The 16,729-nt window shown below is 35.8% G+C and overlaps 1 protein-coding gene across 1 annotated transcript in view; it reads left to right on the top strand.

Moving 5' to 3' along the window:
- Positions 1–16,729, top strand: part of Malrd1 (MAM and LDL receptor class A domain containing 1) — a 609,872-nt gene that overhangs the window by 448,337 nt on the left and 144,806 nt on the right. The window contains exon 31 of the mRNA XM_059263620.1: positions 10,844–11,001. Within this exon, the coding sequence (XP_059119603.1) occupies positions 10,844–11,001 (158 nt within the window). The remainder of the gene's footprint in view (positions 1–10,843; positions 11,002–16,729) is intronic.

The raw sequence follows: 16,729 nt of genomic DNA on the forward strand, positions 1-16,729 counted from the left end.
AAAACAAAAAAAGAAATATGTAAAAGTTAGGAAAAGAGACCAATTACAGATATCATAATAAAATATGTAATAAAGAATAGTCTATTTGTTGGATACTAAGTATTTTTATCTTGATTTTTATTATTTGACAACATTTGATGTGAAATGATAGAATTAAATTGCTTCTAATATTTAAGAATCCATTAATTCAATGTTTCTTTTTAAATGAATCTTAATAGTGGTCTGGTTTCATACACAAAAAAAAGGAAAAGGGAAAATAGATTTTTTTAAAGTGGGTATTGTTTTTTTCTTCTTAAAGAACAGTATACAACTAAAATAAGAATTACTGAGTTAGCAGGATGGCTCGGCACACAAAGGTCCTGGCTGCCAAGCATAACAACCTGACTTCAGTCCTAGCCCCACACGGTAGAGTGGTCGAACTGACTCCTGAAACTCTTCCTCTGACCTCCATATGCAAGCTGTGGCACATGGATCCCTACATAAATACACAAGTGTGCATACATGCACACACACACACACACACACACACACACACACACAACTAAATAAATGAGCAAACAGTATAGTAATTATAGAAAGTATTGTTGCATCTGTCCAACTAGATCATGCCAACATGCCTCTGTAGCTGCTGTTCAGTGTACTACTCACACTCTAATCAATCTTTCTTGTTTTAATCCTTATGGAGGGAGTGAATGCATAGAAAGGGTTAATAACCCCCACCCCCAGTCATAACACAGAAGCTTCTGGTTGACTCTAACACTGAGAACCACACAGAAAGAAGCAGTCTGCACATCTAGCCACAGTCCCCTAGATCTTCATGTAACTTTCTCAACCTTTAGTGATATGCCATCTACCCTGCTGTCAGGATTGGACTTCACTAGAGGTTTTCCACAAGATGATGGTGTGTACATTATAACTTCTTATGATGAGTTAGTGGGGCCTGTCCTTTTTCTATTTATTTATTCTTTTCTCATACAAAACATGCTGACCACATTCTCCCCTCCCTCCACTCTTCCCACCACCCTCCACACCTTCCCCTCCCCCAGATCCACTGCTCTCCATTTTCCTTCAGAAAAAATTAGGCCTCCCAGTGATATCAACTGAACATGGCATAAAAATATGCAATAAGACTAGGCACAAACCCAATGAGACCTGCTTTTATCTACCATCTTCCACTTACTGAACTACCTAGCATTTCCAATCTTTATCAATATGTTGTTTCATACTCACACTAATCCTTAATAATTCCTCTGCATTCTTAGTATTACCACTCACTGAGAGGTAATTACTATGTAACATAGTTGGGATGGAGACAGTGTCCCAAGTTTACAGAGTTAGAAATATTTGGATTTAAACCCAGTTTGCATGGTCCTGTACTCATTCTAAAAATAATCTAGTGTTACTTTAATTGTAGAATTCCTTGGTTTGTACCTAATACTTTGCTTATTAGATCTTATTGATCTCTCTAGTAAAAATGGCAGACATACCACATGCTCATAGTAGCTGTCTAACCAGTAATGCATAGTTTATGAACTTATTCCCACTGTTAGAATCACTTTATATCTCTTCTCTAAATTTCCCAAGAGAAATATCTCTAATTTGCAACTGTGTTCTAAGCACTTTGCCTGTAGTATAGCATTTAATTTTTTTCATAACCTCATGAGAGAAAAGTACCTATCGTAATTATCTCTTATTGCTTCTGAGTCTTAGAGAATTTAAATAGGGCTGCTCAGGATTACACACCCAATGAATAGTAGAGTCAGGGTTTAAATCAGACCTGTGGTTCAAATGCCAATGGATAAGTGATCAATCTTCCACAAAGTGTCGGCTGACTCTGAAGTCAGTACAAGAATATGATATCATGTTCAGGTTGAAAGGGAATGGTGAGGCCATTCTTACTTGTTTTCCACACTCTTTCAGGGACAATTCATCTGAAATAACAAATGAAGGTGGGCTCTTCTACAAGTTACTGTTTCATTTATGTAAAGAAATGGGTTCTCATTCATTTTACTACTGTTTCCTTGTGTGACTGCAAAAAAGTTTTCTTTATATTCTCAAGTTGGAAAATGAGATCAAGTTGCAGAAATATATTAGGTCAATACATCATTCCCAAGACATTTTGATAAATAAGTGGCACTCATCCCTTCAATATGAGGACTAGAAATTCACAATCCTGCTTCTGCTTAAATTTGTTGGAAGTACCATCTCACACCATCTGTTTATTATCTGCATGTAATTGAGCTATCTTTTCCACTTATTAAATCAATATGTTTAGAATGAGATGAAACTACCATTCATTAACATGCCTCAATGGGAAGCTTTGTTTTCATACCTGATTTAAAACATGCCATAATGAAAATTTTATAGAACCAAATATTGTATAAGTCAAAGCATTAAAAAAATTCTGTTGAAAGTGTACTATATCTTAGTAGTCATTCTCAAAAAAGAATGACTAAAGGAAAATCAGAAATAAATGACTTTAGGAAAATCAGAAATAAAGAAATTCCAAATCTAGTCATTGTATTGAACAAAAAGATGGAAATAAGATAATGACAGCCCATCTTTCTATCTGTACCAAATTTTGCTGGATTTATAAGATGCTTTAAGACTTCCAGTTTGACAACTTTGATGAAACTTTTGTGCTCCACATATGTTTACATTTTGCACCCTTGAAATGTTGCAGACACAAATTTCCAGTAGCTCAGAAATCCAGCAGGAGAATGGAAATACAAAGAGGGGTTGAGGGCATTTTAACTGATAGTCATTAAACACCCTTCTGTTTTAGAGGAAGGGACAGGCAGAAATTATACAGGAGTTGGGCAGACATCTTACTGTGAAGCAGGGAGAATTCACTGTTTTGATGGAGAGGCATATTACAGACCCAGATCACTTTTAAAAAACCATTAGGCAGCTTTATATTATAAGCAGAAGAAGAAAAGAAGAAAATTACCTCCAATTTAAACCAAGGAGTAAATGCAGATCATTTAATGTGGGAAATTGTCTCTTATGATTTGACTTGGGAGCAAATGACCATGCTTTTTCTTATGGCAGAGGGCTTATAAAAATAGAGTTTCCTTTATGAGTATTAACTGTCCTTTTAAAAGAGAAAATGTCAAATTTATTACAATTTAACACAATAATTCAATAAGACACTTTCAAATATTAGATGGTAGCTTCTCACATCTAAAAGACCAATTTAGACTCTTTAATTTCTGCTCATACAAGAATGGCCATGAAGTGTGAAGTATCTAATATACTGTTTCCCTTACAATAGGAAATTATCATTGTCTATGAACAAAGCACACTTCAATGCTTAATGCATACTGTGTACATTGGATATTAAGTGATCACCAATTTTCAAAACTGTGCTCAATTCTTTAAATAATTGTTAAAATAAAAATTGAATATTACTGGGAATGTTGTCTTCATTCCCTGTGGTAACTAATTACTTGTTAAATATAAGAATCTTTATACTAGGAATCTTAGGAGCTTTAAATTACAAAGCAAAGGTGAAATCCTAAATTGAAAGTGTGCAAAAAAATATTTGTGAAGAATGAAAAGAGTAAAAATTTATAAATATTTACTGAAATGACTTCATTGAACTATGACAGATTTTATAAGATCAGCGGAGAGTCTTGCGATCTGATGTATGAGTAGTAAGGAGATTTTAAGATGACAGATAGGAAGCTGTTAGACATCTCCGAGTCAAATAATCAAAGAATTTTGCTTCTGCAATTACTGCCTCCTTGGATGTTATTGATCATTCCATACAGATTCATGTAAGTAACGAAAATGAACTGGTTTAATGATTTCCCATTAAATTCTAAATACATTCTGGCACTTGAGACTTTAGGACTTTATTTTTTTCTGTAATGAATTCTTAACTGTTTAGGGAGTCTATACTGACCTTTCCACAAGGGTTTTCTCTAGATATTAATGTTTAGTTTTCAGTAAGCAACTGAATGTTGGTAAATGTTTGAAAGTGAGGGTATCCAAAGCTTGCTAAATAAAGGATGGCTCTCTTTCTGAATATATATTCAGTATAAAGCATTATCACTTTGTGATACCGTACTTCTTCTGGACAACTCATATTTTTGTTAATAATTTTGGGAGTCTAAGCAACTTTATACCTTTTAATTTTTTAAAATTTCTTTATTCATGCCACATACCAGCAAAGATTCCCCCCTCATCTCTCCTCCCACTCTCCCCCAGCCTTGCCCTTCAGCCCACCTACCCCCATCTCCTCCTCTGAAAGGGTATGGCCTTCTATACAGAATCAGCAAAGCCCAGCACATTTAGCAGGTCCAAGTCCCTCACACTGCATCAAGGCTCTGCAAGGAGTCCCACCATAGGCAATGGGCTCCAAAAAGCCAGCTCATGCACCAGGAGTAGATCCTATTCCCACTGTCAGTGGCACCTCAAACAGATGAAGCTACACAACTGTCTTGCCCATGCAGAGGGCACAGTATGGTCCTATGCACACTCCATAGCTATTGGTTCAAAGTTCATGAGTTCCCACTAGCTTCATTCCATTTATCTGTAAGTTTCCCCATCATGATCTTGATGGCCCTTGCCCATAGAATCCCTCTTCCCTCTCTAGCTTAAGTTGGAGAGGATGTGGAGCAAGGGAAACACTCTTCCACTGTTGGTGGAAGTACAAACTTGTACACCCACTTTGGAAATCAGTATGGCAGTTTCTCAGATATTTGGAAATCAATCTACCTCAAGACCCAATGATACCACTCTTGGGCATATACTCAAGGAATGCTCAATCATACTACAAGGACACTTGCTCAGCTATGTTCATAGCAGAATTATTTGTAATAGCCAGAACCTGGAAACAACCTAGATACCCCTCAACTGAAGAATAGATAAAGAAAATGTGGTACATATACACAATGGAGTACTACTCAGCAGTAAAAAACAATGACATCATGAAATTTGCAGGCAAATGGATGGAACTAGAAAATATCATCCTGAGTGAAGTAACCCAGACTCAGAAATATCTTTTAATTTTTGAGATAAAAAGGTGTCAACACAACAAGTTATCTCTTTGCTTGATCAAATATAGGTGTGGCCAAGTCTTACAATAACAGTTTGTCAAAAACACAAGCTGCTTTCTCATTTTAAACTTGGTTTTATCTTCACATAGACCTGCATCAATACCTCAGCCAGTAGTCACCTTTTTTGATTTTTGTGTTCTTCTATAGGACTTTGTAAAACCCACACTGAGCATGTAAATTAGAACAGACTATTCAGATTATACTTTGAAAACTTAGCCCAGAGTCCCCTAACACGTAATTGGAATTGCCTGCAGGTTTTGCTGTTAAATCTCACAAAAGTGTTTATCTTGTGCTGTGGTAAAACCCCATCCCTTACCCTCTTCTCTTCCTAGCCCACCTATCCCCAAGTAAAACTTTAATCTTTACTATTTCCACCTCCCTTTATTTGCAGGTGTTAATGTTCTGCTATCCTCTCTAATTTGTGTGTGTGTGTGTGTGTGTGTGTGTGTGTGTGTGTGTGTGTGTGTGTGTGTGTTTGTCGGAAAACTCTATTACCTCTATTACTGAGAGCATTGATCACTTTGGTGCTTTATAGACAGGATATAGAGAATTCAACCTTAAATTGACCAGGAATGCTCTCTGAACTGACTAGCTTACATTGTGGCAGAAGAGGATCATTTAGACTGATGAGAGGTAAAGACATCTATGACTTACTCATGCCCCCTGAATGCTACAATACTGACCTGTTTGGCAGGATGTGCCCACTGATACAATAGTGGCATGACAATGTTATAGAAGTAACCAACTACTTTCTGATTGGATACAAGGCCTGATTTGCATAGATTTCATGCCTGGCACTATTAATGTGGTCAAAAGCCCATGTCTGTTATGATGTTGCTAAATGTGCTGCTATACCACATTCTAAATATTTGTGTACCCTCAATTTTGGTCAGAGAAGCTTCTTTTTGCAAGGGGTAGTGGTTAATGCAGAGACTCCTAATTGGTAAAGTATAGCCCATAAGTAACTCAGTGCTCTGCTGTGGATGGGTCATCTATACCAACCCCCCCTTATCCAAGATTTAGGGAATTTTGTGAAATGGGTCTGGAAGAATATAAGAACCAAGTAGATATGGGAGAGAACTGTGAAATGCTGACTTCTAAACTTGACATGGCTGCTGTACAAAACAGCTCACCACAGCTGTGGTTGCTTGCACAACATGACAAGAAGAAACCAGTCAGAATTTTAGCATGAATGCAAAAGGGGCTTAGGAGTTCCCAAGCACAGCAGAAGAGCTATTGGCAATTAATGGACCACTCTCCATTGGGGACATAGCTACCAGTAGGTTGTCCATGACCCATGGGATGGCTCCATATATAGACTCTTTTATATATAGGATGAAGAATAAATACACTGAAATGCAATATTTTAAATCAGAATTCAATTTCTATCTGTAAACTTGATTACATTTGCATCAGTGAATGTAATTGCTGCTTTTCTTATGGCTCTAAATGTTTGACTGTCAATGTCAGGTTAGAACTTAGGGCAGAAAAAGCTTGAAATTTGAAGTATATTAATTTCCATTTTGCATGGTATACTAATTAGGAGCTAAACTATAAAACCTATGATTACATTATCCAAACACATTACCTAGTTATTTCTTCCCACCTAAGATAAGACCATGTGGTTATAATGCACTGGAAATCCTCATGTATGTAAAAGGCAACAAGATGAGAGGCAGATTATGTGTTTCTATTTGGTTAAAGACAGCATGGAATTAAAGCATATTTTCAAAGAATAAGCCCCTATCCTTTACAGAAGTTATGGGGGGGTGTCAAGTTATATCTTGTCTGTGTGAGCCACATAAAACTTTTGTTTTCAAATGATGTAACAAAATATTTTCAAATCTAGAAATATTTTCTTGTGACTTAAAGAAAATACTCTGGTTATTTTTCCCAGTCTAGCAGCATGTGAGATGCCCTTTGGGGGACTTTGGGAAGGAAGACAACTTCCAAGTTGTCTCAACTCCTACACCATTTATCCTGAAGAAACTTCATTAAGATGATGCTTGAGTCATATCCCTTAGCTCTTTCTTCATCCTTTTTGTTTTGTTTTGCTTTTGTGTGTGTGTTGTTTTGTTTGGAGTGGCAGTTTTATATTTTTTATTTGTTCATGGTGGATGTCCTTTTGTTTTTTCCAAATTTATTCCCTGATAATATCACACTTTGACATAATGCATTTTGGTTACTCTCACCCTTGCCCTCCCCTCTCCTATCTCATTCTGAACACTGTTAGCCACCTTCCCTTCATACATATCTATTTATTGTGCTGTTGTCTCTCTGTTCTGTCTTGTGACCCAAGATTTAATGGGTTTGAATTTTTGAGACAAGATCACTCTGAAGGCAAGGCTGGTCTCAAAATTGTTATAATTCTCCTGTTTTAACCTCCCAAGGCTAAAATAGCAGGTGTGTGCCACCCTACCTTGCTAGGTATTTTTCTTGATGGATATTAAAAAAAAAATAAGCCTTCAGAAAGCATCGTGAGCGATTTTCAGTAAGGAACATTTAAAAATAGATGCAAGTTATTTCCAGTTCTTACCCAGCATGTCAGGAGGTTTGAGGAAAACTGCCCATCCTCTTAACAATGAACAAGCTGTGCAGCTGAAAAGCCTTCACATTTCATGGATCCACTAGAGAGCCGAGGTCACAGGAACAGCCGCTGCTTCTGTAAGAGACAAACAAATGCACACAGGGTCACAAATGCTAAGACAGAAAACCTTGGGCCAGAATCTCTGTGGCAAATGGGTAGGACATTCAAGCCATGATTGTCCAGTAGCTGTCAGCTCAATATGGAAACCTTCAGGAGATGAAACTCAGAGAGGAGCAGTCTCAGGGAAACATCTACTCTCCCACCAGCTTTTTACATAGAAGAATAGGAGTTCTCTCAGCTTTCACAAGGGGAGGGGAATACAGTCATGAGAACACCCATGAACATTCTTCTCTGAAGAAGGTCTGACCTCAAAATAAACCATTTCACTAAAACTAAACTGACATGGGGAAGATAAATGTTCGACAATGTAAGAAAGTTGGATTGATTTAAATGAGAGTGTGGTGTTGGACAGTACTTCCCTTTGTCACCCATGAAGAGATATGCAGGCATTTGAATGAGTGCTAGAGTTAGTTGTAATGTTTTTTTTTGTTTTTTTTTTGTTTTGTTTTGTTTTTTTGGTTTTTCGAGACAGGGTTTCTCTGTGTAGCTTTGCGCCTTTCCTGGAACTCGCTTTGGAGACCAGGCTGGCCTCGAACTCACAGAGATCCGCCTGGCTCTGCCTCCCGAGTGCTGGGATTAAAGGCGTGCACCACCACTGCCTGGCTGTAATGTATTTTTCAAGCTCAAGGTCATTCACTAGCAAAGGTGCTTTTTACAAGATATGCAACTAGTATCAGAAAAATGAAAATTTGGACTCTATAAAATTCTTAATTAAAGCTACAAAATAGAGATAATGAATGGAGGGAAAAAAGAAACAAAGAATAATGAGTACAAAATGTTAAAAATTATTATAGATATCGAAATATCTCTATCAGTAGTATAGCCATATCAATAAAGATAAATAGTACAAATTCATTAATTAAAAGAAAGTCATTGTCAGTGTGGAAAAAAAAGACCATAATACTATCTGTGCAGAATTTATGCTTAGTAAAAAGACAGAGAGATTAAAACTGAAGATAGGACACTCATCAAAAGAACATTAGGAGTTCAGGCAAAGACTCAAGCAAGGAATATTACTAAGGATGAAGAGGAACATACATGGTAATCAATTGGTTCTTCCTCCCAGAAAACAAAAATAATCTCTTACATATAAGTATTTAACACTAGAAAAATCATAATTTGTCAAGTAAATCCAGATAGAAATTTAAGGAGAACTTAATGACTCTACTATTATTCCTGGGGAATCAAATTTGCATAGCAATGGAAAGATGCAGCTAGCAGAGTATCAGGAAGAGCATGGCTGACCAGAACAGCACAATCAACCATTTGACCTGATAACATCTACAGGGACTTCATTCCAGAGCAGCAGAGTGCCTGTAGTCTCAACTAACACAGAAAAACCACATGACAAACACATGTCATGGGCCATGAAACATAATAAATCTATAGAATTGGAAGCCATACACAGTACACATTCTACAAGTTCCCTTTGGGAGAACAGATATTTCACATAAAATCAGAGTAATTCTCTGCTTTCTTTATATGTTAAGAAGAACCCCATTTTTCCAGTGATTAAAATTGATGTTTTTCAAGTCTTTCCCAGTTTTTCCACACTTCTCCTTATGATGCAAGAACTCAGCAATAGGAATATAATTACAAAACTCTCAACCGCACACAGATTCAAATACAGCTTCTAAATAGGTCATGGGTCAAGGAAGTTGCAATACATATCTTGACACATTTTAACTCAAAAGAGAACAGAGCATCAAAATCTGTGTATTTCACTGAATACATTGTAATACATAAGAAAATTTTGAACATTTGAAGGGGGAAAAGCTACAAAATTAATCTAAGAAAAATTAAAGGCTGTTTAAAACCAAAGGAAGAAGAAAATGGAAGTGTTTAATACGAGTAACTATTAATGCAATATGTAAAAAAAAATAAAATAAGTAAAGCTAGAAGATAATTTTGAAAGGATAAATAAAAAAGAAAGCACTCTGACCAAGTTACTTGGAACAACAAAAGAAAGCAGGAAGTTTTACTGCCAGAAGTGAAGGGGGACATTGGTGCTGATCCTTGAATACTGATAAGCCACAAAGAAATATTGTATTAATTTGAAAATAATTTATTAGTCTTGTTTGGAACTATATAAGTAACTTATCTGCTACCCTAGAAAAAGCAAGGAAGAAAAAAGTAGCTTGATAAGTTTTGACAATGTTGTCAAACAGAAAACAAATCCAATTATATTGAATACAGAGACCTTTGACCAACAAATGCATCTGAGGAGCACAGACCCTATTTATTTATAGCTCAGTGGAACAAAATATAATGGGGCTTGGGACTCAGTGAATAAAGCCATTATTGTGCAAGCACAAGGACCTGAGTTCAGATCCTCAGCACTCATTTAAAAGCCAGACTGTGTAGCATGTATCTGTAACCTATTGGTGATGGAGACATGAGGATCCCTAGTGCTTGCTGGCCAGAAAGATTAGCGTAATGGACAAACTCAAGATTCAGTAAGAATCCTTGTGTCAACGTGTAAGGTGGAGAGTGACAGAAGGATACATATACTATTAACCTATATCTTTCACATATGCTTACAAGGGCAAGCACCCCCCCCCACACACACACACACAGACACATACATGCATCAACAAACAAACTATGTAATGATTCTCAGAATCACATTCTGCTGAAACTGTAATCACGTCTTACTACTATTGCTAGTGTAGATCAACTGAAAATAAGGTGCAATCACTCCCCCAGTGCACACTCTGTACCTGTTTACTATGCATAACATACAAAATGCTATGACTTGAAACAGACAGGTCTGAATGCATTGGAGGAAAGTACTACACCTTTAGAGTCAACACAGAGTTGAGTCTGTGTAAAATAAACCCTGCTCATCACATGACCAAAGCAGCATCTTTTTCTTCAGAAGAAGTAATTTCTGTTTTGAGATGACTTGTAAGAGATAAATTCTATTTAAGTGTGTGTGCAGGGGGGAGAGGGCAGGAAAGGTAGAATGTTTGAGGTGATAGTGATATTTGTGCATGGTTGAAACACATTATTTATTACTCAGTAAAATACATTGTTGCACTGAAAAGCAAAATTTTTTCTCAATCTGTTCTAGGTAGTGGTCGGCATTTCCTATATGTCAACTCTTCTGTCTCCAAAGAAGGGTCTACGGCAAGAATCATTACCTCTCAGTTTTTCCCAGCAAGCCTTGGAATGTGTAATGTTCGTTTCTGGTTCTACATGGTGGATCCCTGGATTATGGGGATATTAAAGGTATGGAAGGAGATATATTTGTGTCCATGGAAATATTCATCACTAAAGTTTCACCCATCACCCCCTTTTGTAATCATGCTGCCAAGAGCGGCATCATTAATTTCTCATCTCTACCTGGGGCTGTGGGATTTGGGCATAACGTACTGTGTCATTCATCTTCATCTGAGTCAAGATGAAACTCATTGATGACTGCCACCTGAACTCAATTACAGTGTCTGCTATTTAAAGAGTACCTGGAGATAAAGGAGTCTGAGTAGATTGTACATGTACTTTACAAATAAGGACTTGCCAAAAGACAATGAAGAAATGTGATATAAGAGGTAATGATAGAGAAATCTCTACCTCAAGCAAAAAAAGGTAAAGCAACCTTGAAATTTTAAATTTAGATCTGCCCCAAGTATAAAACATCAGCCTTTAATAGAAGTCACAGTATTTATGTTTCTAGTTTTATGAAAGACTAATGAGTTTTTTAAACCAGGATGAACCAATTTTGAGCTCTCCTTTTAATTAAAAGTGTGTATTAGAATACAACTCCCAGTGTTATGACCTAGCAATTAATTGTTTAGACCACCATGACTGGTTTTATTGCCTTTAACTCAAACACTGTCTCTGGAAAATGGTGACAGCTGTTGTAACTGCTTCCTGTCTTTTGGGAGATATTTTATACACATTGTATGTACTATTAATTTTAGTTCAAACATTCACCTAATGTGTGAGATATTTCTTTCAAGCTCCAAAGTAAGGAAATCCAGACCCAAATATGCTTAGCAACTTTTCCTTCTAGATTACACAATTAGCAGAAAATCTTATGTAAAAAAAATCTAGCATCCATTACTTATCAACCTGTGGTCTATCCAAGAAGCCTGAAAGAGAAAACAAAAGAAGAGAAGTCATATCAGTTCTAAGCACTAACAAACAGAGTCTCCCAAGCATGCAAAGAAAATGGAGTACTTATCCCAACTCTATGACAGTAAATCTGTTTTCAAATGGAAACCAGTAGAAATGAAAGTCCATTCTAATAGTTGAGGGACATGTGAGTCAGTCCAACACCTTGATACTGTGGATTTTTTATATACAATATATATTAATTTGGGATACTAACTTATGGTTGTAATAAATTCTATGTAGTCTAACTTCCTGGCCACCCTGCATTATAAGTCTTTCGATTCCATGGTGATTTGTTACTCACAAAAGCAAGTAGATTTTACTTACTTACTAGCATGACTCTCTATCCTCCTCACTGTTGTGAGTAGTTGGATAGTCATGTGCTTGTGGTACCCAACTATATAGCACCTAGCTCTTAATCATGTGTCTGTAAATAGTCTCTAAATTACAAATGTTTGTCTCAGTCATGATTTGTGATTCCATGTTGTGGGGTGATTCATGGTTTTACTAATGAGAGGGCATCAGTATAGAAAAAGATATTCCTATATTCTGGGTAGTCTTCAAGTAATTTTAGGAAGAATATTGGGGAGGAATTGGCAGTCAACATGACAGGCAATAGTGATGATGATAATATGATAATATGATGATGGCGGGCTCCCATCTCCTCTGAACTGTCTTGGTGAGGTTGGTTAACTCAGTGACTTTTGTTCAGTATTTCTTGTCTTTTCTATTTGATTTGGCATGTGAAGTTTCTTCGAGTTCTGAAGTTGTAAGGTGCATGATAGGCTTCGGGTTGTTTGATATCTTTGAGAGCATCTTTCCCACTTGAAGAGAGAGAATTGAGAGAAAAATAAGCTGCTATGCATGTGTGTTCATTCATGCATGCACATGCACACACATGTGCAAGCATATGCTATACAGAAAGAGAGATAGAGACAGAGAGACCTGCTTTGTCTAATTCCTGGATCGTTCTTTACTTGAGCCAGTAACTCTCAGAACAGGTTAGATGATATCAGAAGTCATGGCAAGAGACTGCCTAGCGTGATTTAACATCGACTATCAGTCTGCTATGGAAAAAAATTCCTACAAGTAGCAAATAGGACATTTCTTCACCAGTGTATTGAGATTATTTTCAAATAAAGCATGCCTAAGTTGTATCACCATGCTAATAAGATTCATCATATAAAACTAAAGCAATCAATATAAATTTATACAGTTGATAAGTTCAGGTAAAATTAAACATGATTTTCATGCTAAATTATGGAGTACAAAACAAATTACTCTGACTTATCCTATCCTTTGAGGTAGAAGGGTGCATGATAAAAACAAATATCTTGAAGGACTAGGAACTCTTCAATACTGTTTTATAGTAAGTGGATAATAATAATAATATTAAAATGTTTATAAAGCCATCAGCATGATTTGATACAAAGACAAGAAATTATAGGAAAATACCAGTATGTATTTAACTGGTTATTGTCTATTTTCTGGGAGTTGATATAGAAGAACTTAATCATGTTAGTTTCTTTCTGTCTTTCAGCTACATGCCCACATCTGAAATTTACTTCTCTTGTTAAAATAATAGTGGTTTTCTTTTGATCCATATTGCCTAAGAGACCTAAAGGAAGCCAAATTACTTTTTCCTGAGAATATTAGTCTTTAGTAGTTCAGATTCCTAACCTCTGACTTGTTCAGATTTTAAATGTATTGTCAGTAAAAAAGAAGTAAATACCGTTATTTCTTCAAATTCATCTTAATGAAATCAAAGGAAATTAATACATACCTTTCAAAATTTATACTCTTTATAACATTTTGTGTAATCCATAGAAACTTCATTTTGTATTGTTTTGCCATGTTTTTGTCTTACTGGGTTTGGGTTTTTTCTTTTGATTTTTCTTTTTTTGAGAGAAAGAGAAAAAGAACATGAAGGTGGGTGTTTAGGGAGGTAAAAAGGATCTGGGAGGAGTTGGATGGAAGAATATAATCAAAATGTACTATATGAAAAAATTTAATAAAACCTAGTTTCATAAGATTTTGTGCAATATATAGGTTTTCATAGTTGCTCAGGGGAGAAAAATGAGCTACTTCTTAAAACTTCATTTATTTGATGACAGATGGCTTGACAAATCTGGATGGAACATTAGAGGTCTAATGTTCACATTTAAGAATAATTAAACTGCCATTCTGAAATAACTTTTATTTTAAAGTTGAGTTCATAGATCTGAACAATTTCTATTGAAGCCTATAGAATTCAAATTCACTTAGCATGTAAATATTCTTATTCAAGAAGCCATGTATATTGTTGTTACAATGACTTAAAATTTCATGGGTTTACTCAAATGCTCATCATTAGCCCTGAGACTTGCTCAATGAACTTTCTTTCTGTATTCTTCTTGGTGATGAAGTTAACTTTTCTGAGAAACCTTTGGATGAGTACTTGCTTAATCAATCTGATTGTATGTGTGCATTTTCCAAGCTTCATTGACCTATAATAAATGTGTTTACAATGTACAGGGAGATAGTTCCATATGTGCATGTACTTATTGAAATTTTTTCATACAATGTAGTCTGATTATGATTTCCCCTTCAGGAAAATAGGAGTGGCCCTGGGAAAAAACAAGGACAATACAAAACATAACAATATCAGCTTGATTTATTTCTTATCCAATGGTGTTTATGTATGTTACAATAGATGACAATGATGGAGAAGAAGCTTCCAGAATCTGCTCAATATCATAAAATTATGGGGTGATAAACTTTAGTTTCCAATATATCTGCTGGCTCTGTTGCCTGCTTTTCACTCTTGTGTCTTCCCACCTCTTATATTAAGAGAGCTGTTTTCAAAGCCTATTTAATGTTTACATACTCATTATTAAAAATTGCCTTTATATTCTGTAAATAGTTATTGGAATGTAGTTCTTTAGAAAAAGATTTGTATATTTTGTATATAATATAGTTTTTAATACAAATTTGCTTTACATCATAAATTTCACAAAAATGTAGTGGTAAGTCAAATAGTCTTATGTCCCTACAAATGCAAAATGTATAGAAAGTGGTGAAAGGTATGATGAATATATATGTTCTCCCTAGTTTCCTATGAAACAACACATTTAGTTCACTTGTTCAGTAGCTTCATATAATCATATATTGGATAAACGGTTGAAGGACAAGAGCCAAGATGGCATCTTCTTTGTCAAACGGAGATCTGCATTCAATGACTTTCTAAAGTATGTCATGTTGACCACTACTTAGAGAAAAAAATCAGACTTTTAAATGCTTCCACGGTCAACTAGTTCAAGCAGATCTCTGCTCTTGGTGACACCCTAGCCTCATAAACCTCAAAATAGCAAATAATAGGATGAGACTCATTCCAATTCATCTTGTGTCTTAAAACCCAGATGACTGTGGACCAGAGACAACAGCCATGGGCAGAGAGCTTCTAATTCGCAATTCACAACTCTCTTCACCAACTATATATAAGGTGATAGTATGAATGATGACCCAAAGAAATACAATGAGGAAGTCTGCTTAGTAATGGAAGAAATACATCTTGGATTTATATTCACATATTAATCAGGCACTCGGTTACAATTTAGTGCAGCAAGGCTATAATTTATAAAGTGACTGTGCAAATGTTCTTTTCCACAAGCCCTGACTGTTCCCATAGGCTTGTGTAGATGCAAGGAGCCAACCCTTTTTACAGCTGTCAGTATTGCTGCAGAAATCTCCAGTCATGGGGATAGACAAGTGGGGAGAAATAGAGATTAAAAACAATCAAGCAAGCAAACAAACAAAAACCAAAACAAGAACAACAACAAAACCCTAAAACTGCTAAGAGGAGAATATGCTGAGTTGAAAATATACTTGTATTTATAAAGGATGTATATTCAAACTTAAATAGACAACAGTTCATGTAAGACAGACCTAGGTCAACATATATATCAGAGTTTTAAATTACTTTTATTATTGCTGTTTAGGATGAAAGTGAATTTTGTTTTGTGATGAAAGTTGTGGAGACTTGTTATCAGTGCTCTTTTTAAAGGGCTTGTTTTTAAAAGTAGGTTTTAATTGACTTCTCAGACCCAGCAGTTTTCTTTCATCCTTGCTTAAACTTGATATCTGTTGCTTTCACAAGCTGTGTGGCACTGCTCATTACAACCAGCTTTGGGGAATAATACTAGTAAGCATTTAAGAGAGGAAACAATGATACGTGTAAATGGCCCCATAGCGTGGTATACATAGAAATGGCTGAAAATACATAGCAGATATCTGTCCTCTAAACAGACCTGCAAGAAAGCCAGATTATATTGGTCAAGAAAATTCAACAATTCTCACTAACTTAAGAAGAAGTAAAAGTAATATAGCATGGCTGTAGTTACCAATATACCTATTGCTATGCTGCAGACATTTCTGTACTGCAATGCAAATAATACTGCTATAGCAATAGTTAAAATGAGATGAGATGTTTTTATTGTCATTTGGTTAATTATTTGAGAATTATATGCATTGTACTTTGATTATATTAACCTTCTCTTCCATTTCCTCCCAGATCTATATCCTCTATTCCATACCCACCCATCATTGCATTATCATTCTTTTTGATTAATTTATGGAGTCCAATAATTGTTGCTAATATACTCTTGGATATGTGATTATCCATTGGTACATGTTAGACCTACCAGAGATTTTACCTTAAAAAAAACCTGACTCTCCCTTTCCAGCAGTTATCAATTACCAATATCTCCTTGGCTAAGGGTGAGACTTCATGCTCAGGACACCCCTCCATGTTGAGATTTTGTCTGGCTTGAACTTACATAGGTCTTGTGGGTGTTGTCACAATCAC

Source organism: Peromyscus eremicus, chromosome 5, assembly GCF_949786415.1.
Source record: "Peromyscus eremicus chromosome 5, PerEre_H2_v1, whole genome shotgun sequence".
NCBI classification, from domain to species: domain Eukaryota; kingdom Metazoa; phylum Chordata; class Mammalia; order Rodentia; family Cricetidae; genus Peromyscus; species Peromyscus eremicus.